Source organism: Girardinichthys multiradiatus, chromosome 5, assembly GCF_021462225.1.
Source record: "Girardinichthys multiradiatus isolate DD_20200921_A chromosome 5, DD_fGirMul_XY1, whole genome shotgun sequence".
NCBI lineage: Eukaryota > Metazoa > Chordata > Actinopteri > Cyprinodontiformes > Goodeidae > Girardinichthys > Girardinichthys multiradiatus.
In genome coordinates this window covers 42,239,806-42,267,247 of record NC_061798.1, presented here as the reverse complement: position 1 = coordinate 42,267,247, position 27,442 = coordinate 42,239,806, and the positions used below count along the sequence as shown (strand labels likewise).

Sequence of the window (27,442 nt, the reverse complement as noted above, 5' to 3'; positions counted from 1 at the left end):
TAGGATTCATCGGGCTCGAATTGTAAAAGAGTGGTTCAGGGAGCATAAGACATCATTCTCACACATGGATTGGCCACCGCAGAGTCCAGACCTTAACCCCATTGAGAATCTTTGGGATGTGCTGGAGAAGGCTTTGCGCAGCAGTCAGACTCTACCATCATCAATGAAAGATCTTGGTGAAAAATTAATGCAATACATTGCAGAAGCTTATCGAAACAGTGCGAATGTGCACCGTAATCAAAGCTAAAGGCGGTCCAGCGAAATATTAGAGTGTGTGACCTTTTTTTTTTGGTGGCGACTGTTATTTTGGCTAGGCAGTGTACCTGGAGGCACTCCTGTGGATGTATTCGACCTCAAACACTATTCTCCCTTGTGTGACATCATGGAAAAATCCAAGGAATTTAAGCAAGACATCAGGAGGAGAACTGTGGACCTCCACAAGTCTGGTAAATTTCCAGATGAAGGTGCGACAGCATACATCAGCTCAAGCATTTGCATGCAAGTTTCAACACCGTAGCAATTTTCAGCCGTCATTCTAGAAGGAGATGGGTTCTGTGTCCAAGAGATAACCCTGTTTTGGTGCAAAATGTGTAAATCAACCATAGATCAAAAGCAAATGACCTTGTGAAGATGCTTGCTGAAGCATGGTAAGAGTGTCATTATCCACATTGAAACAAATCATATTGAAACATGGACTGAAGCGCCAAATAGCTAGGAAGAAGCCATTACTCCTCCTTACACCTTGCAAATGTCCTCAGGGACAAAGACATTAATTTTTGAAGACATGTCCTGTAGTGGGTTGGAGCTAAAATTGAGAAGTTGGCCTTAATGACCATCCTTACTTTACCAGGAAAAAGAGGGACGTTTGCAAGCCTAAAAACATCATCCCAACTGTGAAGTACGGTGATGGCAGCATCATGTTGTGTGGATGTTTTGCTGCTAGGGGGACCATTGCACTTCACAAAATAGATGACATCATGAGGAAAGAAGATTATGTGGATATCTTGAAGCAACTTCTCAAATGTCTAGCTTGGAAGATTGGGCAAAAATAAGTCTTCCAGATGAACAAAGACCCAAACTAGTTACATACGGATTCAAGGGCAACAAAGTCAATGTTTTGAAGTGGCCATCTTAAAACCCTGATCTCACCTCCATAGAAAATGTGTGGACAGAGTTGGAAAGGTGTGCGTGAGTAGGGCTGCCTCCAAACTAAACTCAGTTACACCAGGAATGGGCCAAAACTCCATCAAACTACTGTAAAAAGCTTGTTTGTCCAAAGTCAAAGGGTTTAAAAGGCAATTCCACCAAATACAAAGGAAAGTTAAAAAGGTTGTGTTTTTATACAGCATGTAAATACATATGCATGTAAATATCTGGTTTCAACTGTATGTTGAACTAACCCATATATCTGTATTATGTGTTTAAAGGGCCAACTAATGTTGTGTCTTTCTGTGTGTTCAGGTGGTCCAGCTCCTGCTCAGCAGTAACATGTGTGCAGCCATGTTGGAGCCGAAACCCTCAGACCCAAATGGAGTCTCCCCGCTGCATCTCGCTGCTAAGAATGGACATATAGACGTCATACGGTCTGAACAACTTCTCCCTTTGCTCTCCCTTTCTCTGTCAATCTTCGGTCTGCCCATCTCCTAGCTGAAAATTATGAAAAAGAAAACAGAATGTGAAAAAGTATTTGTAACGTCCATCTATCCATCCATTCATCTGTGCAGTCTCTCATCCATCCATCCATCCTGACAAAATGTAAACAAAATGTAAACAAAACTTTCATGTTTTTACTTAAATAAAATTCCAAGAATTTGGGAAATTTGAGCATGGAAAAGTATGGATTTTTAACATGAAATCCTGCCATTAATAACTGTAGTAAAAATCCACATTCATCACAGCTACCTAATTGATCTGATCACTGATTTCCTCTCAAGTTTTAAATCATAAGAATGATTTCAATTAATTAACAGCAGATTCAGGTTTTCTGTATAAAGTTTTAAAAGTAGTCCTCTGATCTCTGTCTGTGTTTGCAGATTTAATTCCATTGAAAGCAGACAAACAGTTAGCACTGAATCAAAGCCAGAACAAACACTTTTAAAACCTGGAGCCCTGTTACTCAACACAAAAATGCGCAGACTGTTGAACACAATCCACATGAACTTCCAGACTACAGTCTCACTCTTTTCCTGTATATTTTCCACTTCAGCACGAAATTAAACATAAAATTAGGGCAGAAAACAGCTTCTAATGGTAGATAAGCTATTCAGACACAACAGCAATCAGCAAACTGAAGTCATGTTATCTCCTGTTGGCATTCATTAACCTACTAAAAAATCCCTTTCTAACTACACTGACTGCTTTTGTCTGATAGAACAACACCACACTGATGGCCATCGAGTTTAATAAATTGGATTTTCACCAGAAGGGACTTTTTTACGCTGCTCAGATGTTGTCCTGACATGACTTGTAACTCCTGAACAACTTTGTTTTCTTGGTTCTTGCTCTTATTGGTGCACTGACCACAGCTGGAAGGTAGCCAGCAAAAACATAACAAGAAAAACAGAAAATCAATCTTGCAGCCTCCTTAGAGATAACTGAGCGATAATGAAAAAAAAAAAATCAATTAAAAAGACTTAAACCAGAATAATTCTTAAGAATAATTGAATAAAAGCAATTTTGTTTGGATTGTAACCTTAATCTCTGTCTGTTCTAGCCCATTTAGGTCTATGTTTTTCATGCCTCTACTTTGTTGAAATTATAAAATAAACAAATATGTATTTTAAGTTGATCTTGTGTTGCAGGTTGTTGATCCAGGCTGGTATAGACATCAACAGGCAGTCTGAGTGTGGCACTGCCCTACATCAGGCTGCCCTCTGTGGGAAGACGGAGGTGGTGCGGCTGCTGCTGGATGTAATTCTGACTGCTTGTTTTTCTTAAATGTGTTTGTTTTTCAGCTGAGCAAATTTACATCTCCATGTGAATCATTCTTTACGCTGTGCAATGCAAAGACATTTCTGGAACATGTAGATTTGATGCATAAATACAGACAATCTGGCCAGGCTCTTGCTGCAACCACACTATCCCTGATACTGATTAGTAGTCCAGCTTTGGTCATTTTTATCTAATCTGCTTCATTCTAGAGTGGCATCAGTGCAGGAGTGAGAAACACTCTGAGTCAAACTGCCTTGGACATCGTTAACCAGTTTACCACCACGCAGGCCAGCCGGGAGATTAAACAGTTACTGAGAGGTGAGGCCTGAAACTCAAACTGTTTGAGATATTGACCACAGCTTTGGGTAATGTCTCATTTTTATCATAGCTAGGAGTTAAAAGTGTCAAAACTGAAATACAGTCACAGAAAAACGCTCATGGGAAAAACAAAGTTCACCTGCTGCTTCCATAAGATTTTACAGGAAAAGTAGCTTCCAGGTGCTGCTGAACAAGGATACTTGATTAGCTGATCATCCTCAGATGTGACCACATGGTTAAGAGAGGACTTTGTTGGTATTGAGAAAATTGACAAAATTTGCCATAACGCTTAGAAAAATTATACCTACATTTTATAAATAGCTAATGCATAAAATTTCCATGTTTCATGGTTAAGTTGAAGGAGCATGTTTCTATCATTTTAGGTTTTAAACAAAATAAATGGTTGTGTATTATGATTGTCACTTTCAAAATGCCTGTGTGAGGTGCTTCAGGGAAAACAATCTGCTGACATGAACTGGGGGACAGTTTACACAACGTTTTCTGGTGAAAATGGAAAACTTGTTTCTACTGTTTGTTTACACAGCAGCGCACGTTTTCTCTGAAAATGGCACAATTTAAAAAACAGATCACAGAGGGTAATGGTTTGAAAACGTCCCGGTCTCCGTTGACGTGTAGACAGGAAAACTGCAGTCTTTCTCACTGGGAAGCCCTGGCTCATGTGCAGAATGACTGAAATCAGTCAAAAAAATCAGCCCAACATGACAGTTTAAAACCCACAGAAGACGACGATATCGACAATAAAAATAGTGGATTGCAGAGTACTTATTTGCGCTGTTGGCTCTTTTGAATCTAATGACGGTTCTCGAACAAAGAGCTAATTTTCTCCCCCTTTTTGTAAGTGTTTACGCATGTTGTTGAGCTTCAAAGAACATACCGCCAACTAGTGCCATGGCAGGGGAATTACACCATCTTCGCGTCTCTACTGTTGCTGTGTGAACGGATATTGTAATTAAAACGTTTTCATGTGGACTTGTTAACAGTAACGGGAAAATATTCCATTTTCAATGAAGCGTTAGTGTAAACGGGGCCTGAGTTGAACAAAATTTAATTTTAGCCCGGCCTATATGAAAAAGTACAGATCACTCAGCATGGGACTCTACCTTTAGACACCATCAGGCATCCAGTCAGTAAATCCCTTGTCTCATTTTTTAAGCCTCCACATATGACTCTGACTTAGGAATGTGTTTGCACAAAAACTCTTGTCACTGAAAAGTCCTACATCTGTTTTTCATTTGACAAAGAGTCCCAGTCCGAGTTCGGGCTGAACTCGCAATGAGCCACACGGGAGAATGAACACATCTAATCTTATCTCCAGACACTACAGAAAAATATTAAAAATGGAATCGGTCATAATTATGCAAATTAATAAAAACATGAACAAAAAACTTTTTCCTTGAACAATCAGCGTCATTCTGTTGTGGAGATTCCTGGCAGATTTTTAAGAAAACAAATAATTGTTAAAACTAAACTTTTTCGTACCCTTCAGATGTAAAAAAAAACAACCAGATCCATATTATTTTTATGCCAATGTTTTTAACAGCCACTGTGGAACATCTAAAGAATTAAACACCCTGTTTATGTTTAAATGTAAGCTGGCACAAACCTTTTTCTCTCTAGAAAAAGAAACCTGAAAAACCTAAAGCGTTTCTTGTCATCTGGGCTGTTAGGGAATGTGTTTTCTGAAATATTATTTATTTTTTACTGTGAAATATATAGATATTATAAGAGGTAATCTGCATACACCCCTGCTGCCTTAACTTCTGTGGTCCTTTACTTTGTAGATGCATCGGCTGCGATGCAGGTCCGAGCACTGAAGGATTACTGTAACAACTATGACCTTACCAGCCTCAACATCAAAGCTGGAGACATCATCACGGTACAATCAAGTCACAATAGCCACAAACATTTTATAACCACTGTAAAATATTTTCTGGCCATTTCACATACTATAAAAGCCATTTTTTTCCATTTGTTGTTGTTTTGGTCACTTTTAGGACCTGTTGATTATTTTTAAATTAGAAAATTATCAGTGCTGTTTGAATAATAATATCTTTGACTTCATTTATTGAGTCGTAAACCACATTTCCTGAGTCTAGCCGAAAGGTAGTTCATAGGAAATGACTAATTGATGAAGTGGGTAAACTGTCTCCAAGATTTTATTGGGGGGGTTGTCTCTAAACTCCCCAATATATGACAACATCATACTAATTCTGTTACAGTAATTGTTTTTAGTGTGAAACCCCAAGATTATCAGCCCATCTGAAAAGTCCCCTTTGAAAATCTTCTGTAGGCACGCCCTAAATTTTCATGCTGAAGATGCAACTTGCTAGTTCTCTGTAGCACTAGCCACTAGCTTTTTGCGATGCTACCTAAAAAAATCTGCTGATACCGCTCGTCAGCTAAGCAATCGGCGCATCACCCAGTTCATTATTTTTGCCACTAAGCTCTTGAAGGTCAGATGATTGCTGGGAGGATCCTACAGCCGATGTTTGTGCGCAGGTGTTGGAGCAGCACTCTGATGGCCGATGGAAAGGCTGCATTCATGATAACCGCACCGGAAACGACCGAGTGGGTTACTTCCCATCCAACATCGTGGAGGTCATCAAGAGGGCAGGTGACCACCCACATGACAGCTGTGTGTGTGTGGGTGTGTGTGTGGGTGGCTTGTGTGAGCTTTTTGCATGTGTTCTGTGGTAGATAGCAGCAGCTAATGGCCTCCATCAACCTGTCGATCATCTCCATTGATCAAACACTGTCTTCTACCGGCTGTTTACCTCCCTCTTCTAAGGTTCTGCTCCTTATGTCTCTTTCCTTAATTTATGCAACAACCTCAACCCCCTTTCTCTTCCTACAACTGCTTTATTAGACGCTTTTGTTACTTTTGTGTGTTTGCTTTATTGCTTATATAGATATATTCCTTCTGGATATATACAGATATTTTCTGTTCTCTGATTTTAATTTCAATCAGTTCTATTTTTATGCATTTTTTTAACTTTTTGACTGATCAGTTGTCGTTATGTTGTTGTTGTGTTGTTGTTGTTTTTGTTTGCAACCACACCCCCTTCTACTCCCCGTCCTCCTGGCTTATGTCCAGGCCACTCCCCCTCCCAGCAGTGCCACACCCTCCTCCTCCGCCGGCCCAACCCCTGCCCCATTGCCTCTGCCAACGGACACCCATACCCCCCCACCAAAGTTCTCCCTCTACATCTGCATCTGCCTCCCCCTCCTCCCCTCCATTCCAGCGCACAGTCCCTCCCTCGCTTCTCCTCATTCGGGTACGTTCCTCTTCCCATCTCTCCTCCTTCTCTGTCTACTCCTCCTCTCTCCACTTCTCCTCCTCTCTCCACTCCTCAGGAGCAGCAAAGTCAGACAGGTACATACTGTAAACCACAGATAAGCATCCTTTCTTTTTTTACTCTCTTTGACCAGAAAACACATTGTCTGTCAGCTTGTTGCCTGGCTTTAGCTAAAGTATCAGTTCACGCAGATGGCAAAAAGCCCTTTCCCTCCTCCACTGTTGTTGAGTTTTTGTTTTAAACCTTAAAACTGAGATAAATATATAGTTTTACTGCTATAGTTGAATCATTTTTTTATTTCATTTTTGTAATACAATGTAAGAATTTTAGTCCCACTCCTTTGTAATAGTAATCTGGGTGAACTGACACTTTAACTGAAATATTCTGTCAACAACAGCAATTAAATTACTTCACATGATAAAAAGTGCTGTGCAAAAGTCTTGAGTCATGCTTTATTGTTTTATATGTTCCTTCTTACCATCCAGTCTTTCCTACAACCTGTTGAACTGCTCTTCATCAACAGGTTTTCAGGCTTTCTGAAGGGTTTTTAAAACTTTGCTTTAAATCTTTGCCACTTTTTCACTCATTGACTCTCCAGTCCCAGTAGAGGTGGACAGTATGACAAAACAGCAAAACAACAGAAATCGGTAAGGGGGTAAATACTTTTTTACGGCACTGTAACTCCGACATATACATTTAAGTATCAAAAGCCTCATAAACTCCACTTTAAACCTTACTTTAAAACCACTGAGTGTTATAGCAGGTACGAAGAATATCAGCCAAGGCGAGTACGACGAATCCCCTAAGTTGTGGTCGTATGAAACATCCCATGGTAGATGGTGTCTTCATGTACCCAAAAATGTTTGGCACAGAATGACCAAAACTCCACCAGTACATAATGGAGCGAAAGGTCCAGTTGTCAAAAATATCAAAAAGATCCAGTCTGTCAGATAGAAACCAGGACTTCTGCAGCAAGGTGATTTCCAAAAACCTTTAGCTCAAAAGTTAACATCATGACTTTCAGATACCATTAGTTGGCTAACGAGTTAAAAATTAATGAAAAAGCAACCAGTCAGTCATCAGTCCTTTTCTCTACCGCTTCTTCCATAGTGGGTCACGGAGAAGCTGGTGCCTATCTCCAGCAGTCTATGGGCGGGAGGCGGAGTACACCCTGGACAGGTCGCCAGTCCATCGCAGGACAACACACAAACAACCACACACACTCATTCACACACCTAAGGGCAATTTAGAGAGACCAATTAACCTAACAAGCATGTCTTTGGACTGTGGGAGGAAGCCGGAGTACCCGGAGAGAACCCACGCATGCACCTAAGCAACCAAAGTCTAAAGAAATATTTAAAGACCTTCAGAAAGTCCAGAGATCTGTTGTCCAAGACCGCAGTAGCAAACTGAAAGAAACTAGGTGTGGTTTAAAACTTTTGCACCGTACTTTATATATATATTATAGTAACATTAAGAGGCCGTCTTCTACACAGTACTAGTTAAGATTGCACAGAACTCATTTCATTTGAAACATTTGACTTGCACTGTATATATTTCTATTATTCACATGAAACACCACATGGTTGTGTTACCATACAGGATAAGCATAAATTCATTTTAACATCAAATTATTAGAAATTGCATCGTCTCTCATTACTTGCAGTATTTCTGATAGATACAGTATTTTTGAGTCAAGCACAAGCAACATGATTAAATACTGAAGCAAAACATAATGAAGCATTAAAGTTAGTTTTAGTGAATATTTTGCCACTTGTCAGCCATTATTATGTAGAACAATGACGCAGGTCATTGTATCTGTTGGCTGCATCTCTCAGCTTGTCTACATCATCTGTTTAGGTGTAATTAAAATGTCCCCAAGGGAACTGTAATGTCTGAAGGTACTGCAGTGACTGAGAGGTGCTACAGTTTAAAATCATTTGAAATTGGTCTGGACTTGACATTTGACAAATGCTGGACAGGATGAAGTTATTTTAAACCTAAAGCTTTAGAAGAGGCCGTATATTTCAATGAGTAACATGGGGTTATAGGTGAGCAGATTTATGTATAGATATGTGTTGCACTCATTGTCATAAAGACGTTCTTGGTCTTGCAAATGAGCAGAAACCAACATCAGAAATGCTTTGACTTCTTCTTCAGTGGCTGTAAAAAAGAAAATCTGTGTATATGTACGTATTTGACAGGTTCTCGGACTGCAGAGCTGAGTCCACAGGGATCTCCCACGTTAGGACATCAGAGTAGCACCAGTGAGGACATCTGGGTGCTGCGCAAACCAGTGGCAGGTAAACTAATGACTCTGTCTATAGGGAAAAGGTTTAATTTCTGCCTTCTGCATTACCTATGATACTGTGTTAAAGCTCAAATATCTTTATATTTTATCTGCTAAAGACCCAGCTTTTCTTGCAAAATTTAAAGTGGTTTGGACTTTCTGAGGCTTTTTCTTTTAACCTTAGCTGATTTTTTCTTCATTTTCCCTTTCTGGCTTGTGGTAGCCTAGTAGTTAGAGAGAAGGGATTTTGCATCCTAGAGAGGCCCCAATTTCTTTGGTTCGGAACACAGATTGCCATTCAGGGTCCTTGAGCAAGACTCTTGAATGATCTCCGGGCGGCGATCTCCAGTGCTCCATAAGGGATATGGAGTACTGGGCTATTATTAGTATTTTTAATATTATTATTAGTCTTTTTACCTGACTATAATAGTCCAGTGTTTGTTTAGAAATAAGGTCAGCAGATGCCTTCGCCACGAAGCCACATCTGCCCTTGTTGTGGGAGATCTGGCCGACACTTCCATGCCTCCTCGTTGCCACCAAGCACCAAACCCTAACTCAGCAGGTGCTGAGGTGCAGAGAGCTCATCTGGTGGTAAGCTCTCCGCACCGGTGGCCTTTGCCTCCTCTCGCCGTAGTCAACACCGTTGTGGGACGAATTCCAAGCCTTTGTCTGCCATGGTGAAGTCTCCCAGGTCCACAGCTGCTCCCCCCATGCCATTTACTTCCTTGCCTGCTCATGTCACCTTGACCAAGGCTGACGCACTTGAGAAGCACTTAAGGTGGTTTGCTCATCAGCTCAGGAGCTCCAGGAGATCCATTCACCTGCATCCGTCTGTTGAGCTCGTGGAGAAAATGAGGGAGATGGAAAAGAACTGGGAGGTAGCAGCAGAGGTATTTTACTGCTGCCCATCATCATCTTCACCATGTCTTCAGAGCACTGCAGCATAGCCCACTTCATGTCTCCAGAGCGCTGAATCGGAGCCCTCTTCATGTATTCAGAGCACTGTATTGGAGCCAGCTTTATGTCTTCAGAGTGCTGCAGCGGAGACCCCTTCATGCATTCAGAACTCTGCAGAGGAGCCCGCCTCATGTCTCCAAAGCACTACTTTTTTATTGTTAAGAGGTACATAATGGAAGAATCTGGATTTTCTACTCAAAATGTTTAAATACTTGACTGGAAATAAGTGTAAAGAAATGTAGTCACTCAAGATCACTTCGAAAGAAATTCTGGCTTTTTGCAGGATCTTTGCTCAGTCCTGTTGGTGTTAATTTTTTAAGGTGGAGAGCGCAGTGGCAGCGTGTGCAGCCTTGGCAGTGTTCGCTCCTCCAGCAGCCTGCAGGGATCTGGAAACACCCATGTCCTGACCACACCGGCCCCCAGTCCTCACCCAGCCTCCACACCGGGACTCAACACTCACGGCCTCAACGCTCCAGGGCTGCATGCGCAAGCCGAAGGGGTCAAGGTAAGACGCCTCCTAAATCTGTTTGCGTGCACAGGTTTTTACCACATTTCTGCTTTTAGGTTTTGCAAAACAACAGACACATCGTTTCCTGGAAACAGCACAATATTTTCAGGATGTAAAAACAACAGTGTTTATCATGTTAACCACAGCTACGCTTCCTGCTCAGGTTGTTGTTCTGTCGGTGAGAGCGGCATCACCTTTTTTTTCAACAGTTAAACCAGGTGCATTTTGGTTTAGGCCTCCAGTTTTTTCTTTCACTTTTATTTTAACTTTTTAATTTTGTAGGTTGAATTTCCATCATTCAGAAATCAAGAACTGTATTTTAAACGGGCAAAAAGTAAAATGTTCCTTTTGTGAAAAGGTTCTGCACAAATGATAGATTTAAATGTGATAAAGCTGTTGTGACACTATCACTGCATTCAGAATTTACCAGATTTAAGTCTGGTCCACATTTAGTCATTCACACCTAAAAAATAATTAAGTAACTGTCAGTGTGAAGTTTTGCTTTTACTTTATTTATAGAAGATCTTCTCTGATATATGGTTCCTTGCAAAACTTTTTATACCCCCCGAACTTTTTGTACCAATTTAATGTGTTTCACCAACACAGTGTAATATATAATTGTAAAGTGAAGAAAAAACAAGACATGGTTTTCAATTTAACTGAATAATAATAAAAAGTGTGGTGTGCATTTGTACAGCTGCAAGTTGTTTGGGGTATTTCTTTACCAGCTTTGCACTTCTAGAGACTAAAGCTTTTTCCCTTTATAAGCAAAACAGCTCAGGCTCATTCAGATTGAAATCAGAGTATCTGTGAACATCGGTTTGTGAATATCAATTGTATTGCCACAAATACTCAATTAGGTGTGGCCCTTGGCTGGGCCATTCTAACTCATCCCACTGTAGCTTTGGCTGTATATTTAGGGTCTTCATCCCAGTCTCAAGTTTCTAAAAGGTTTTTCTCCTGTATTTAGCTTCATCAATGTTTACATCAGCTCTGACCAGCCTCCCTGTCTCCCTCTGAAGAAAAGCTTCCTCCCTTAGGGCTTTCTTCTTGCCAATTTTCCAAACAGGCCTGTTTTGTGAAGTGCACAACTAATAGTTGTCCTGTCGACAGATTCTACCACCTGAGCTGTGAATCTCTGCAGGCTCACCAGACTGAGGGTCAGGGTAGGGGCTGCTTCAATGATTAGTGTTCTCCTTGGTGGACAAGAGGACAAGCGAGCATTCTTTCAATGCATTACTCAGAAGACCTTTTTTTTTTGCCTTATGGGGCCCAGCTGTGGTGTTCCGCCCTGGGCACAAAACCATATTGCCCATGCAACAAACCACAACTGCTCTCCACTTTCAGAAAATGCATTTAACAGTGCTAAGTAAGACTTCATAACACCAGCTGGTTATTACCCTAATTCTGCTTTATTTTTATCCACTACTCTATCTCTGACTGGTCTTTTTTGGATTTTCTTTAGTTAACAAATCTGTTAACTGTTAACAAAAACTCCCAATTTTACTTCTACTTCAGAATTGGTTGCCATTTTGTGTTTGTATTTTACATCTAATCCCAAAATAAAGAGGTATGAATGTTTTTTGCAAGGCATGGTATTGTGTCCGTTCCTATTGTAGTTTGACTGCTTAGTCTGAAGGATCCATTTTCAAAAAGTCATATAAAACAGAGTCTTTCTGCAAAGAGGATTATGTTCTCATTTATGTATGGCTATAGACCAGAGAGGTTTTAGCATCTCTGTAGCAGCAGAAAACTGCAGGAGCTGCAGGTGGAGGGTTGTAAACCAGAATCTGTGTCTTCCCTGTTTGCTATAACACAAATCACCTCCGGGATTTGTACAACTACGCTTCACTAAACGTTTGTTTGCGTGTCTGCTTAGGTGTGTGTTTCTGTGTTTTAGCTCCTGGCCACTGTGCTGTCTCAGTCGGTGAAAGCAAAGGAGCATCTCTTGGAGCAGTCGCAGTCTGTTGAGCAGTCAGCGAGTAAGCATGTCATCCAAACACAGCCGTGTCTTTGAATGTTACATTTTTAACACACATTAAGGCAGCATTTGTATTTGTGTGTATAAAGGGCCACTACCCTACCAATTTAAATGAAAACCTTTGCTTGATTTAAAGTGATGACAATTCAGAGTGATCAAGGCCTTGTTCATGAGTACAGCAGTTCCCTCTGGGCTTTTTCTTTATCTCGCTTTTATTCAGACTGACCATCTAAAGACCACCTGTCGGTTCACATCAGACACCAGCAGCAGTGCCCTCCTTGGTCCTTTTATTTCTGTACTGTAATGTTTTATTAATAACTGCTGCTTTAACATGCAGACAGATCTTCAGATGCATCTGTTCTCAGCAATCTGGGCTTTTTAAACTTTAACAGCAGTGACAAAGATGTATTAGCACAGCAGTGAAGAACTCCGGCTTCTTCCCACAGTCCAAAAACATGACTGTTAGGTCGATTGGTTTCTCTAAATTGCCCTTAGGTGTCAATGAGTGTGTGTGTGGTTGTTTGTCTTGTGTGTCTGTGTTGCCCTGCAATAAACTGGCGGCCTGTCCAGATTGTACCCCGCCTCCCCGTCCATAGACCACTGGAGATAGGCACCAGCTTCCCCGCGACCCACTATGGAAGAAGCGGTAGAAAATGACTGACTGACTGACTTAAGAAAACTTTATGTATTAGTAACAATGGTTGTCAAACGAGTCCACATCTGTAAAATATTACATTTCTTTGTGTACAAAATAGGACTATGAATAATAATTTCAAAGGGTTTCAAACCTTTAATGTGACATATATCTTGTGCAAATCCACAGAAAAACAAATCTTGTTACCTTGTTGTGTGTTCACAACTTAAATTAATATTTTGTTGAAGTATCTTTTGACTTAATTTGCAGCATTCGGACTTTGAGTTGAGACCTGCCATCAGTTGTCCGTTCTAATAGGATTTTCTTGACATTTCCACATTTGAACCCTTTTGCTAAAAATGTATCATAATCTTGTCTTCTTTAAATAATATAGCAAGGCACAGTGAAGATAATCATCATAAATCAGAGAACACATGCGACAATGGTCACATTAAAATACTGGACGTCTCTCCAAAACTGGTGAAAAGATGGAAACTATTCAGTGAGGCTTCCAAGAGGCCCACTGGTTGCAGAAATATCCAGCTTGTACTGATTAAGTTTTGTCGGAGACAACAATCTAAAACAAAATGATCTCAAGTAAAATCTGACCTCCCAGAACCTTCTGGGAGAATGCATTATGGTCTGATGACACCTAAGTTAAACTTTTGGCTACAATTACAGAATTTATGTTTAGCACTAAAACCACACTGTATCATTAAGAAAATCATACATGGAGGTGGCAGAATAATGGTCAGAGTTTACTTTGCTTCACCTGAAGAGAGCAGTGGGCAAGATAAAGAGTTTTTGAGAACTTTTGCAAGGCAGAGTGGGCAAATAATGATAAGTCAAGATGTTGTTGTGCTAACAGACTCCCACTAAAGATGAGTGACTGTAGATATAAAGGTGCTTCAACAAAAGATTAATTTAAAGGTGTGTACACTTCAGAGATCCACTATATACGGTTTTGCTAATATTGTAGAAACGTATTTCCCAGACCTTTATTTATTTTTCTGACATTTGAGACTTTCTGTGCTCTGTATCTCTAAGGCATTTCACAGAAAAAGAAAACAAATTAATTTAAGCCAAAACACAGTGCAGTTTAGTTCAGGCATAACCAGTGAACCATATATAAAGAAATGCACAGAAAATGGATTGATTAATTTATTCATTTTAATCTGTCTGTCATCTTTTGACTTTTCTTCCTGGTTGTCAACGTTCATTTGAACTGGAAGGCTCCTCAAGTCGCACAGTCCACGAGCAGCGGTCTTTTGAACGCAAGACCGAAGAGGATGATGGGAAAGTGAGTAATTTTCAAAGACAAAGTGCTTTTTTTGTCTGTTTGCATCTGTTTCTCCTGAACCCGTTCCCTGGATCAGGAGAAATGCACCTCACAATGATGGGTTTCAATGGGTACACTTGAACGGCTGAGGGTGTGTCACCATGGAGATAAGCAGAGTGACAGATGCTGTCTCGCCTTATGTCCATCCGCCCACACCCCCCTGCTGTCACAACACTCTGAGACACCCACGGACAGCTGGTCAGCTGAAACTGAGGGTTGAATAACCGCTGTGTGCTCAAGAATTGAGGTTTAAACATCTGCACTCAGCTGGTGACACAATAGTGTTAACCTAAGTTTTATACCTAGTAAGGATTAGATAACTCTTGTTTTTGAATAAACCTTAAAAGGAGGGTGTCTTCTCAGATCAGTCTTTTCTGTGCTCTAGAAAGAACCCTGTCCTCTCTTATAGGAGCAGTCGGTAGTGTTCTGTGTTTTCTGTTGTAGAAGCAGGCAGTGGTGACATGGCTGGGCGAGTTTCAGCTGCAGTTCTACACAACTCACTTCCTAACAGCAGGATATGATCTAGACACCATTAGCCGCATGACCCCTGAGGTAAGGTCATGACCAGTGGTGCTTTCTAACACCCCTCCATCAATCCATCACTGACCTGGATCATGCCATCATGGCCCTTCTGTCTGTGTCACCCATTCATCTTTATGTGGGTCCTGAGCCTCAGTCAGTCACTCTTCATTCTGTTTGCTTCATTCATGTACCTGTATATACACATCCGAGTGTTCCAGCGTGGTATAGCAGAGGAAAATTCACAAAGCCATTCAATTTGCTCCATTTATGAACATGCTTTACATACGCTAGCTGCTTGATTTTTGCACTGCATGAAGAGGATTACACTGTAGAAATGGCAGATGCAGATAGGCCCATCAAATCCAACAGATTAAGGAATGAAAGAAATATGCACCTATTTTCTCATAGGGTAGCAGTTGTCCTCGCTTCAGCAACAAACACAGAGGGAATTAAAGCAGAATTAAAGCTGCTGGAGTATATAAAGACATGTTTTACATCTTAACTTTCAACAGATTTTGTGAAATGCAAGTCCTTGCACATCCTTCAAGAATGTATTTTGCTTGTGATGTGCCCCTGTTTTGCATAGTGTTTGCATTGGGATGAAACGTTTAAAATGAACAGTGTACTACTGCGTCAGAGGAAGATACTTTTGAATCTTCATTAGTGCAGACAGAGTGTCTGCATAGCGTAGCATGACATTACGGTATTCATGGGGTCGTTGGTTTGACATTTGAGTGGTCTTTGCGTAAATTAGTTTTTAGTGTTGTGCATGCAGCTACAGCATCCCTCCCGCAGTCCTGGAGGGGTCGAACAGACCCCTGTGTGCGCTGCTCGAGTTTTCCCGTCTCTTTCGTGGTTTTCCCACACGCCGGACTGCAGGGAGCCCTCCACATCACATTTCCGACCACTGCCCTAGATTTTTGGTTCTGCGGGGGTCAGAACAACCCCGCATGCAATTCTTTCTCATGCCTCTCGTGACACCTGCCCCACTCTGTACGAATGCTTAGCCAGGACTGCGGGAGGGGTATACAAACCTGTGCTGTACTAATTGGTGATATTATGTCAGAACAAAAAAAATACTTGTTCTTTCCTGACCTTGAATACATCCTGTTATTTTCAATGGGCTGGCAGTCATCTTGCAAGTGGAAAGTTGTGAGTTGGATTCCACCTTCCTCCCACCTCATGTCAATGTGTCCTTGAGAAATGCTCCTAAACCAAGTTGTCAACTGATTTGCGTATCCCTGTATAAATGTGTGAGTGTTGAGAGTGAAGCTGGGTGATTGTGGATTTAGCTCAAAAACACTGAAGGTTCAGTATGACTACAGAAGCACTAAGTTAATCACTTAATACATTACAAAGGGGTCTTGACTTGGCTAATGCTCCTAAGTTCAGAACAACTGCCAAGCTGAGCATAGACTCGGAGCCATTTGAAAGCATTGCACAATAAGGATGCGTCTTATATACATAGCTGATTTATTTGAGTTCTGTTAATTACCGTCTGCATGTAAAGAACTTTGTTAAAACGTTGTACAAGAATGTTAAAAAACCAACATGAATTTGAGTACACTGTGGTTTGTTGGTTAGAGAAAAAATAAAAATAAAATATCAGGTAGACTCACTAGAGGACATGATCAAAATTATGCCCTTTTCTTCTCTTTCAAAATTACCAGCCACTTTCAGCAGATGGTACTTTTTACTTTCAGTCTGTGTCACAAAGATCTCTTGTTTTTAAGAATCCCAAAGATTTTTTTCTGCCTGTAATTTACATAAATACACATAGATACATATGTATGCATACCCTCTAAATGCATCCATAAAGCATTATTTTAAATTTGAGTCCAACTGCATCAGCGTAGAAAGACATTTTTCCTCAACAGAGCTTTATTAGAAGCAGATCTTGTTTTGCAGTTTGAAAATTTGACAGATGCACTAACTGGTTTGCACAAAATAGCCTTTGTCCCTTTAGTTTATGTTTCTGCATGAGGTTTCAGTGTTGTTGTCCATATGTTCAACTATCTGTGCTGAAGCAGACACAGCAGTGTAACATAATCCAACCCAAAAACAGTGGACCCTCATCAGTGGTTACACTAACCAAAGTATTCTAGAAGGCATGTCACGTGCAACTCATTTATCCATATTACAAAAAAGGTCCTGCAGTGCCAGTGGTGGGGACCTGATGTGAGAAGTGTGCTTTCTGTTTCAGGACCTGACGGCAATCGGTGTCATGAAGCCTGGACATCGAAAGAAGTTACTGTCAGAAATCAGCAAGCTGCCCTCAACAGACTGGCTACCTGATCACAAACCTGTAAGGCTTTCCCTGGTGGATGTGGGTTTTTGGCAGCTATAGTATTATGTTTTGAATCACTTTTAATTTTCTTATTTTTCTTCTGAAGATCCAAACTTTCTTGAAACTTTATTACATTTTCTTGATTAATAGTCTCCTTAGGCTTTTGGAGGTTTTTTTTTTTAAGTTCTTTGTAAGACTTTGGTAGCCTTTTCTCAAATTTTCTGTCCCGTAAACTTTGTTTTCTGTGTTTTATTTAGGCTAACCTGGCAGACTGGCTTTCTCACCTCGGTCTCAGCCAATACTACCAAGTTCTTGTCCAGAATGGGTATGAAAACATTGACTTTGTTTCAGACATCAGTCTGGAAGACCTGCAAGAGATTGGCATCTCTAAGCTTGGTAAACCAATAAATATATGCTGCTTTGCAAAAGTATTTCAATTCCTTAAACATTTTCACATTGTGCCAAATTACAACCACAAGCTTCAATGTATTTTATAGGGTATTTCTGCACCCCCATTGTTGGCCAAAAAGTTCAGTTTTGGTCTCATCTGATCAGAGAAGCCTATTCCACCTTTTTGCTGTGCCTCCTACATGACTTGGGCCAACCTAATTTTCTTGTGCCATTCTTGCATTAAGTACAGTGTTAAGTGCACAATTGTAGCAGTTTTCCTTTCATTTCACAATTATGTTCTGCTATCTGTTGGTCTATCACATAAAATCCAAATAAAATACACTGAAGTTTCTGGTTGTAACATGAATAAATGTGGAAATATTACAGAGTTATTAATAGCATTACTAGACACTGTAATATCTGTTCTTATCTTACAATAAATTCTCCTCTATCACACCACTGTTGTCCCTCAGGACATCAGAAGAAATTGATGCTGGGAGTAAAAAGACTGAAGGAGCTACAACGAAGAGAAAGTGGCTCTGAGCCTCCTCAGAGTCCCACTTCACCTCCTTCCAGCCCAGGAGGGAGCACTTCCTCAGAGTCACGGAGAGAGGCAAGGAAACTGAGGGAGAGTGCCCCAAGCCCACTGGCCAAACCTCGCCCAGGTCTCACATCTTCACAGACCCCTCCCCACACACCGACCCAGACCCCCCCACAAACCCCACCACATGGCCATACCCAGCAGGCCTCCCCTAGGGCTCGCCCGCGACCATCCACCCAGACATCCTCCGCCGATGGGTCGGTACCGCTGCTGCGGCTGCCCTGTGAGGAGGAGGAACGACAAAGGACTCACAGCCTCATCGGCTCAGAATCAGACTCCCGATATGCCACTGTGTGCCGAAGCAGCTCCACGCATACTGCTGCACCTAATGATGTCACCGTTAACCGCAGCCAGTCATCCGTCACCCTCCGTCCCAGACGAAAAGGCCGGCCCCCTACGCCACCTAAACGATCATGTTCTTCCATTACTGGTGGTGACGGGGAAGGTGAAGGACAGGGGGTGGGGCTTCTGGGGCTGCCAACCTATCGAGAGAGGCGAGCCAGTGACTGTGGCAGCTTGGGAGCAGCTTTAAGAGCTCAGGACTCTGCTGGCCTTCAGAGATCCGAGGGGACTTCGGGGAGTGTTCGCAGCCTCGCAGCCATGCTGGAAACATCAATGGTGCCAAGGAATGTGGCAAGTGGGGCTAACTTCCTACAGGTGAGTATGTGGAAACTTGGAATTTTACAATTTCAACCTAATGTAAGAAGTTTTTGTAACAACCATGTGACTTTTAGGCAAGTCCTCCCCTGCTCCGTCGCCAGGCACGAGCTGGAGGTCTGGGAGCATCTGAGGATGACGTTGCAAACCGGCGCAGGACCGTCAGTGGACTTGAAAGCCACCCTGATGAGCATTCTGATCAGTTACCACAACAATCCGTCCAGCAACGTCCAGAGCCTCGACCTCGCTCCATCGTGGTCACGTCCGGATCCGAGATCACCGATGGGACAGCAACACTCAGGAGGAAACCACGTCCTCCAGCTACAGAGACTGAAGGCCCCACATCAGTGGCTACCACTGTAATTACCATGACAACCGGCTCGGAAACAATACGCAGACGACAACGCACAACGGAGCAAACCCAATCTGTCACTCACAGCAATAATCAATCAAACTCCCCTGACGGCACCCAGAAAAATGTGGGAGAGCCGCAGCAGAATGGCGGCGTGGTGCTGAGGCGGAGGCCAGTGTCCGAGGCCTCCGAGAGGACAGAAACCGGCAGGGAGACCTGTGAGTGGATGGAAGCCAGGAAGTCTCTGAAGCCACCAGTCTCACCCAAACCTTCTACAGTCGCCCTGAGAAAGACCCAGGCCGACCCGCCTACTCCAACTCGAAGGGTCCCAATACCTGGACCTGAAAATATGGAGCCAGCACAGAGCCCTGGTGAGAACCAAAACCACAAATACAACTCTGTTCCATCCACTGAGTCAGACCTTCATATTATCTTTTAAAGTGGTCTTGATCGAAAGTTCTTCAGGCTTTCTAAAAGCTTTTTTTCTGGATTTTGCTTAGTTATTTACTCATTTTCTGTTCAGTATCCAACAGGTGGATAATCAAATCTAATTCCACAAGATATTGCAATATATATCAGGTTTTCAGGTTAAAACCTTTACACGACTGCAATGGGTTTTATGAACACTAAGGACAAAAAATAAGTATCAGCCCAAACAAATGTTGAAAGACCTTAATAAAGCAAGGACAACTAATGTTCAAGAACACTTAAAAATGCTTAAACCTCTGGCTGCATGAATTGATTAAATTCTGTTTGTGTATAAAAGGATTTTATGTTTGATTTTTCTCTGACCAGAGCCAAAGCGTGCCCCTCCTCCGGTATCCCCAAAACCCCGTGGGCCTCCAACGGCTCCCAAACCAGGAAAAGCAGTTGTATCTTCAGTTGCCACGAGCCCCAGTCCTGCTGCTACTAGCCCGGTTGCAACCAGCCCCATTCCAGCTCCAAGACCCTCCTCTCCTCTGGCTGCTGCCCCGCTTCCAGCTCCTGAAAATCCCTCTGCTCCCTCTCTCTCTCCAGGACTCCCTCTCACTTCCACGTCTCCAGCCCAGAGTCCCTCTACTCCGTCACCGCACCCTGTCAAACCTCCCCGCTCCTCCATTGCTGGCCTCTCTATTGACCTGCTGGGAGGACGGGAGGCAGAGGAAGAAGAGGAGAGGAGGAAAGAGAAGGAGCACCAGAGGAAAACAGAACAGGAGAAGGAGGAGAGCAAAATGGCAGAAGATGAAAACCAGGGTGAGTTGGAAAGGAAGACTTTGAGGAGAGGAGAAGCGAAAGAGGAGAGTCAAGAAGAAGGAGGACAGCAAGAGAAGAGGATTCAGCATCGTTTGGAAGAGACCAGCGCCTCCTTGGCTGCAGCTTTGCCGACTGTAGAGCATAAAATCAAAGAGGAAGACAGACCAAATGAGTGAGTATTCATGAAGTAAAGATGATAAAAGATAAATGACACTAACATCAAAGGGACACATGTTAGCATCCTAGTCGATTACAAAATATGCAGAAACTATTTTAGCTTTCATTGCAATGCAATACATAGTTTAACATTGCAATGTGAGATTAATAATTTTACAAACCCAAGGCTGTTGCAAAAACACTACTGCACATATGATGCTAACCTCACACAAGTGCAAACAAGTGGCCTGACTGTCTCAAAAGTTAGCAAATTAAGCTGTTAATACTAAAGAGGATGCCTGAAAGTCCTACTAACATGTTTAATTTTGTGCATTGCAATGAACAACTGATCCTGGGAACATCTGTCTGTGGGACGGTATAAAAAGTGTAGTGTCATCTCTAATTGTCTAATGTTACTGCTTTTGGCTTTGGTCTATCAGCCCACAGTTACTGCTCTACAAAGGAGTATAAGGGCTAGGCTAAGAGATTGTTTTGGGGGAAATTAAGAGAATAAAGTCGAAATATTACGAGAATAAAGTTGTCATTTTTACAACTCTTACAATAAAGCCCAGAGTTCAATATATTAAAATGAGGAATGTTGAGCATCTTGTGAAGTTATACTTCAGTACTGGTTTCACAGAAAAGGACATTCTTAATCTTTTAGCACATTGGCATCAAATTATTACCAATATCTGGACTTTGAAAGGATTGTGCATACGACTGTGTCTGTTTTGAAAAAAGAATGACACAGACTAGGAAGAAATTGCTTCTTTTTGGAAGTGGAGCTGTCATCAGTTTTTTCTCGTAATGTTACAACTTTATTCTCGTAATTTAAAAAATGAATTCTCTTTGCCTGGCCCTAATACTCCGTCATAACTGTACGGTCTCAGAAAGTCTGGAAATTTTGATTTCAGTATTGTCCGTGTCAGGAAACATTTGGTAAAAGTATGGAGATCCATCCATATGATTTTTTTCCAAGTTCAGTAAGTCTGACCCCTGTAGAAAATATCTACCATGAATTTATTATAAACCTTTGTCTCTAAAATGACTATGAACTCTGGATATTTTAATCTAAAAAACAGTAGAGCTCTGATTTTACTCCTATGCTGATATTGCTGTTTGAGCCTTATACATTTTCTTATCTTGATTCCCCGTTTCCAGCAAAAAAGCAGCGGTCTCCATTCTGGATGACATCGGCAGCATGTTTGACGACTTGGCGGACCAGTTGGATGCAATGCTGGACTGATCTCCCATCCATGTGGTTTTTTTTTTTAACAAGGTCCTTCCCCCTCTCCCCAACATCGTGTGTAGGTGTACGAAGAAGCCTTTCCCAAGGCTAAAGGCTGGTGTTTTTCAGAGTGCAAATCTGAGAGTGTCCCTCCTTTTTTGTAAGAGCTTCCCGAGTATCCTCATGCAGGTACTGAGGAGGAGGAGTGCTGTTTGTTGCTCCTTCTTCTGCTGCCTGGATGCTACTCCCACACAACCTCTGACCTCCGCAGCCCAGATGATGATGCCTCCACCCCCCCTCAGATGGCTGCGTGGACCGAGAAGCACAATTACTTCGCTTATCCTTTTATCTGTGCAATCTGACCAGGACAGTTTGCAAGGACAGACTCAGAGACAAATCGATGAGCATATTGCTTACAAAACTAAGCACATAAATAGTCTGAAAGGCTGATTGATAACTTGATAGAAAGCAGATGGATTTTTTAAAAAGCACACAGAATGACAGGATGCTGTCTAAGTCCTCCAATCTGACAATATAATCCCTTTTTCCAGATGAATTGTAGCCTTTCTTTCTTCTCTGTGTGAGTGGAGGATTCCTACCCCACGTGTCGTCTCTGTTCATGTTGTCGTTGGTGCCCTTGCTGTTATCGTTGGCCTTGTTGTCGTTTCGAGTGTGCGTAGTCCCTGCTTACACGCTTGCATCAGTTTCCTCCTTTTCCCACCCGGATTGATCAAACTAAACGCATCTGTGTCCATAAATTTCTAGGATACACAAAACAAGCGCAAACACATGCACACACACACATTGGTGGGACTTACATTGGTTTAAATATTGCTGGTGTTGTTGGTGTTTATCTATCATGTGTGAAGGGATTGCTTGGAAATGATTCATGAGAAATACATGCAACGACACACACGCTCATGTGGTTTATCCCTGTGTCCTGCTGCAGTGAACAGTGTTTTCAAAAGATATTCCTATATTTCAATGCTTTATATAGTACATCCAGTAAAAAAGACACATAGTTTATAGTAGACCTGGATATTTGAGCTGTTAGAGCTCCCTCTATTGTCGGTTAGTGAAACTGCCCTTAATCTCCCCAACTTCTTTCTCTTCTCCCCTCCTTTATTTTAAATCTGTCTAATTTGGTAAATCTGCAAATATCTGTGCCTTCGTAGTCTTCTTTATATATACTTTTATTTTGTTTTGTTTTTCTTGCTGTCTACTAAAATGTTCATGGTCTCTTTAAAAACCCTATGTGTCCGTTTTGTCAGACAGTAGCTTCTCAGTTGATTTGTGAGTCCTGTATAAGCCCTAAAATGAAATCCTCCATGTCTGCCGCCCTCTATGAGCTCTATAAGCTGTAATAAGTTGGCTCCACTCTTCCAGGAGCTCCCTGTTTTCAGTGATTTTCCCCCAGACCAGTTTTCATCCCAGTGAAGAGTCCACTTGTATTTTTATGCTCTTTGAAAACAGAGATATATTTCAGAGACAGTTCTATGTGAATAATAGTATTATTAATAAAAATAACTACGATGATAATCATGATGATGTTAAACATTGAATGGGGCTGAGCTGATTTGAGCCTGTGTATCTATGGTTGAGTTCTGGATGTGTTGTGACTGCTGTTGTGTCATGGTTGGGTTTAGTTGGGTGTTTCTGCTGTGACGATGCATTCCTGTACAGCTGTCATCAGAATAAATGTATAAATTAAACCTAACGTCACTCTTTGAATGTTTTCTTTTGATCTGCAGCATACTTTCCTGCTTTTCAAACTGTTTCATTGATGCCGTGTTAATACTTGAATTATATATTATTTTGTCACATCACAAGCACAAACTTCAGTGTTTTTTTGTTGGTATTTTGACCAGCACATAGTAGAGCTTAATTGTGAAATGGAGGCAAAATTATACATTTTTTCACATTTGTTTTTAGAAATATATGTATTGAGCCCTATTTACTCTAATACCTCTGAATCAAACTTAAGTCACCTACTTAATAAATGTAGTCTACCTGTGTGTAGATTATATACACCAAAACTGACAGGCTGGCCAAGGAGAACATGAATCAGAGAAGCAGCCAAGAGGCCCATGGTTACTCTGAGGGAGCTGCAGAAATCCCAACACCTCAGGTGGGAGAATCTGAAGACTGGAAGGCTGTCAAGTCGTGCTCTGCACAAATGTGGCCTCAATGGAAGAGTGGCAAGTATTACTGACATTGTTGAAATTAAGTCCAATTAATGTTTCGCCATAAGCCACATCGGAGACACAGCAAACATGTGAGAAGGTGCTCTGATCCAATGATACCAAAATGTAACTATTTGGTCTACATGCAAAACACTGTGAGGAGCAAAACTAACACTGTATGTCATGCCCACTGTGAATCTATCTATCTATCTATCTATCTATCTATCTATCTATCTATCTATCTATCTATCTATCTATCTATCTATCTATCTATCTATCTATCTATCTATCTATCTATCTATCTATCTATCTATCTATCTATCTATCTATCTAAGAATTTAGAGTTCAATCTTTGAAAACTACATCTTCCATGATGCTTTAAGACTTTGCCAGTGACATTACCAGCTACAATGTTCTTGTTATTTCATTGCTATATTTGCCTACACTCAGGGGTAATGTTGAAGTGAATGTAGGGTGACTTTACGAACAAAACCCGTGACAAGGAAAAGAGCTGTTATATGCGACTGTTTTAGGAAATGATTTATGTAAAAGGAATCTAGCTAGCTCGTCCGCTAACCACCTAGCATGAATACAGGGAGGGGCTTGATACGGAAGCCGGGAAGTTAACCGCGAGGTGGAAAGAGGTCTTTCTTTTCGCAGCAGCCTGAAAAGAGATCGGAGCCATTTCTCCGCAGAGATGCCTTTCTCTAAATATTACAGCGTCATATTTAAAAATACAGAAACTAATGTTTCCTTTCTGTCGTTGGGTAGCGGCAGTGAAGCGGGCAGAAGTAAAAACCGGTGAGTATTTTTCACGCGTGAAGGTTTCTAGTCGCCGTGGTGTAGGCAAACACGTGGCCGTCCTGGAAGAACAGCTCCCATAGTTTTATTGTAATTATTCTGAGACATTGCCTTCCAGTTACATTGTATTAAAGAATATAGCATTCAATGTTACGTTTGATCATTATGAAACTTTATGAAAGGTCTGCGACATTTATAAAAGTTTCATAATGATTTGAGCGGAACAATTACACGTTTTTGTGCTCTTTTAAAACTCTTATTAATAACCATTTCAGGTTTTATTTGATGAATTGTGTATCATTAGCTTGGCATTGATTTTCTTCACAGACTGAAAGATGAGAATGAAAAATGAATATTGCTGTGAGCTTAAAAGAGTCGCAGCTGGATGAATCCAATCCAAGGATGATGGGATAATCCTGGGATTAACGTTGCTGTGGAGCAGCTGGTGAGTCTCATAATAACGTCGTCTGAGCTGATTTCAGCCTGTGATGACAAACTAAACAAACTTTTCTGACACCTACTATGAGAGCTGAGCTTCAGCTCCTGATTCTGGCTTTATTCTGAGGCTACCTCATTAGTTTATTAATTCACTGAGCTGTCACTTTGACCTAACTTAAAAAAACTATTTTACAGGTGATGATGGGGTGAAAACTGAAGCTGTCTGATGGGATGGAGAGCAGGTTGGTTCATTTATGCTGCTGGTTGCAGTATTTAAAGCCAATGATGACAAATTAAACAAACTTTTCTGACACCTACTATGAGAGCTGAGCTGCAGCTCCTGATTCTGACTTTATTCTGAGGCTTCTGCTATCTTTCTTGACATTTTATGCATATTATTTGAATCCTAACTGACTTTTTTTCCCCTCCCATTTATAGTTTGGAAGCCAACGCAGAAGATCACGGCTCATTCTGGGACTCTAATGGTAAAGTCTTAAATAGGGTATTTGTTGCATGGAAACAGTGCAGCTAGTGATGACAGCTTCTTATTTTTCTGACACCTCGTATGAGAGCTTCCAGCTCCTGATTCTAGGCTTTTACCTGAGGCTGCTGTTGATCTGTAATCTTTTTCTCTTTAATCAGTCATCACACACAATGGTTCAACTTAAATTCAGTTTCTTTTTTACAGGAATGCAAAAATTAACATTCAAATCTGCTTCCCAGAGGGCGACAAAACACACCGATGTGACAATGAATGCAGTCAGAATACATCTTATCTGAAGAAGTGACCTTTTCTATAGTTTTATTTGCTGAATAAAGTCTGAATTGTGTAGAAAGTGCTCCCTGTGTTGTCTTTATTAAGTTTAATGTTTTGGTTTATTATGAGATTTTAGATATAATTCTCTGACCAGTGCTCCAAATGATTAAAAAACAATATTCTGAGCCACCTTAGCAGCTGCAAGGGTCCGTTTTAAAACTGAACCACATAGGAAATTCTGTCGTTCTGTATAAAACTTGGTGAAACAGTTGACATACAGGTCCTTCTCAAAATATTAGCATATTGTGATAAAGTTCATTATTTTCCATAATGTCATGATGAAAATTTAACATTCATATATTTTAGATTCATTGCACACTAACTGAAATATTTCAGGTCTTTTATTGTCTTAATACGGATGATTTTGGCATACAGCTCATGAAAACCCAAAATTCCTATCTCACAAAATTAGCATATCATTAAAAGGGTCTCTAAACGAGCTATGAACCTAATCATCTGAATCAACGAGTTAACTCTAAACACCTGCAAAAGATTCCTGAGGCCTTTAAAACTCCCAGCCTGGTTCATCACTCAAAACCCCAATCATGGGTAAGACTGCCGACCTGACTGCTGTCCAGAAGGCCACTATTGACACCCTCAAGCAAGAGGGTAAGACACAGAAAGAAATTTCTGAACGAATAGGCTGTTCCCAGAGTGCTGTATCAAGGCACCTCAGTGGGAAGTCTGTGGGAAGGAAAAAGTGTGGCAGAAAACGCTGCACAACGAGAAGAGGTGACCGGACCCTGAGGAAGATTGTGGAGAAGGGCCGATTCCAGACCTCGGGGGACCTGCAGAAGCAGTGGACTGAGTCTGGAGTAGAAACATCCAGAGCCACCGTGCACAGGCGTGTGTAGGAAATGGGCTACAGGTGCCGCATTCCCCAGGTCAAGCCACTTTTGAACCAGAAACAGCGGCAGAAGAGCCTGACCTGGGCTACAGAGAAGCAGCACTGGACTGTTGCTCAGTGGTCCAAAGTACTTTTTTCGGATGAAAGCAAATTCTGCATGTCATTCGGAAATCAAGGTGCCAGAGTCTGGAGGAAGACTGGGGAGAAGGAAATGCCAAAATGCCAGAAGTCCAGTGTCAAGTACCCACAGTCAGTGATGGTCTGGGGTGCCGTGTCAGCTGCTGGTGTCGGTCCACTGTGTTTTATCAAGGGCAGGGTCAATGCAGATAAGCTATCAGGAGATTTTGGAGCACTTCATGCTTCCATCTGCTGAAAAGCTTTATGGAGATGAAGATTTCATTTTTCAGCACGACCTGGCACCTGCTCACAGTGCCAAAACCACTGGTAAATGGTTTACTGACCATGGTATCACTGTGCTCAATTGGCCTGCCAACTCTCCTGACCTGAACCCCATAGAGAATCTGTGGGATATTGTGAAGAGAACGTTGAGAGACTCAAGACCCAACACTCTGGATGAGCTAAAGGCTGCTATCGAAGCATCCTGGGCCTCCATAAGACCTCAGCAGTGCCACAGGCTGATTGCCTCCATGCCACG

At 41.6% G+C, this 27,442-nt stretch overlaps 1 protein-coding gene, 1 long non-coding RNA gene and 3 other non-coding genes across 7 annotated transcripts in view; all 5 read left to right on the top strand.

The window, feature by feature from the left end:
- The window catches only part of si:dkeyp-9d4.3 (caskin-1), a 65,584-nt gene extending 42,166 nt beyond the window's left edge, over window positions 1-23,418 (top strand). Inside the window, exons 6-22 of one of the 3 annotated variants that reach the window (XM_047365911.1) lie at window positions 1,462-1,583; window positions 2,802-2,910; window positions 3,141-3,249; window positions 5,052-5,146; window positions 5,770-5,884; window positions 6,365-6,643; window positions 8,771-8,869; window positions 10,134-10,318; window positions 12,222-12,303; window positions 14,169-14,236; window positions 14,720-14,827; window positions 17,001-17,102; window positions 17,342-17,480; window positions 17,948-18,732; window positions 18,810-19,455; window positions 19,880-20,489; window positions 21,635-23,418. In XM_047365911.1, coding sequence (XP_047221867.1) covers window positions 1,462-1,583; window positions 2,802-2,910; window positions 3,141-3,249; window positions 5,052-5,146; window positions 5,770-5,884; window positions 6,365-6,643; window positions 8,771-8,869; window positions 10,134-10,318; window positions 12,222-12,303; window positions 14,169-14,236; window positions 14,720-14,827; window positions 17,001-17,102; window positions 17,342-17,480; window positions 17,948-18,732; window positions 18,810-19,455; window positions 19,880-20,489; window positions 21,635-21,719 — 3,738 coding nt within the window. In that variant the 3' untranslated portion in view covers window positions 21,720-23,418. The remainder of the gene's footprint in view (window positions 1-1,461; window positions 1,584-2,801; window positions 2,911-3,140; window positions 3,250-5,051; window positions 5,147-5,769; window positions 5,885-6,364; window positions 6,644-8,770; window positions 8,870-10,133; window positions 10,319-12,221; window positions 12,304-14,168; window positions 14,237-14,719; window positions 14,828-17,000; window positions 17,103-17,341; window positions 17,481-17,947; window positions 18,733-18,809; window positions 19,456-19,879; window positions 20,490-21,634) is intronic. The other 2 variants (XM_047365912.1, XM_047365913.1) reach the window with 2 other exon arrangements.
- Window positions 23,419-24,489: 1,071 nt separating this feature from the next.
- LOC124868850 lies at window positions 24,490-25,962 on the top strand. Its single transcript, XR_007038406.1, has 5 exons — window positions 24,490-24,685; window positions 25,013-25,130; window positions 25,319-25,365; window positions 25,562-25,608; window positions 25,812-25,962. It is a non-coding gene; the product is annotated as an uncharacterized LOC124868850 (long non-coding RNA).
- Window positions 25,166-25,254, top strand: LOC124869233. Its single transcript, XR_007038534.1, has one exon. It is a non-coding gene; the product is annotated as a small nucleolar RNA SNORD60 (small nucleolar RNA).
- LOC124869235 lies at window positions 25,401-25,489 on the top strand. Its single transcript, XR_007038536.1, has one exon. It is a non-coding gene; the product is annotated as a small nucleolar RNA SNORD60 (small nucleolar RNA).
- Window positions 25,650-25,732, top strand: LOC124869236. The gene has a single exon (XR_007038537.1). It is a non-coding gene; the product is annotated as a small nucleolar RNA SNORD60 (small nucleolar RNA).
- Window positions 25,963-27,442: the final 1,480 nt, after the last annotated feature.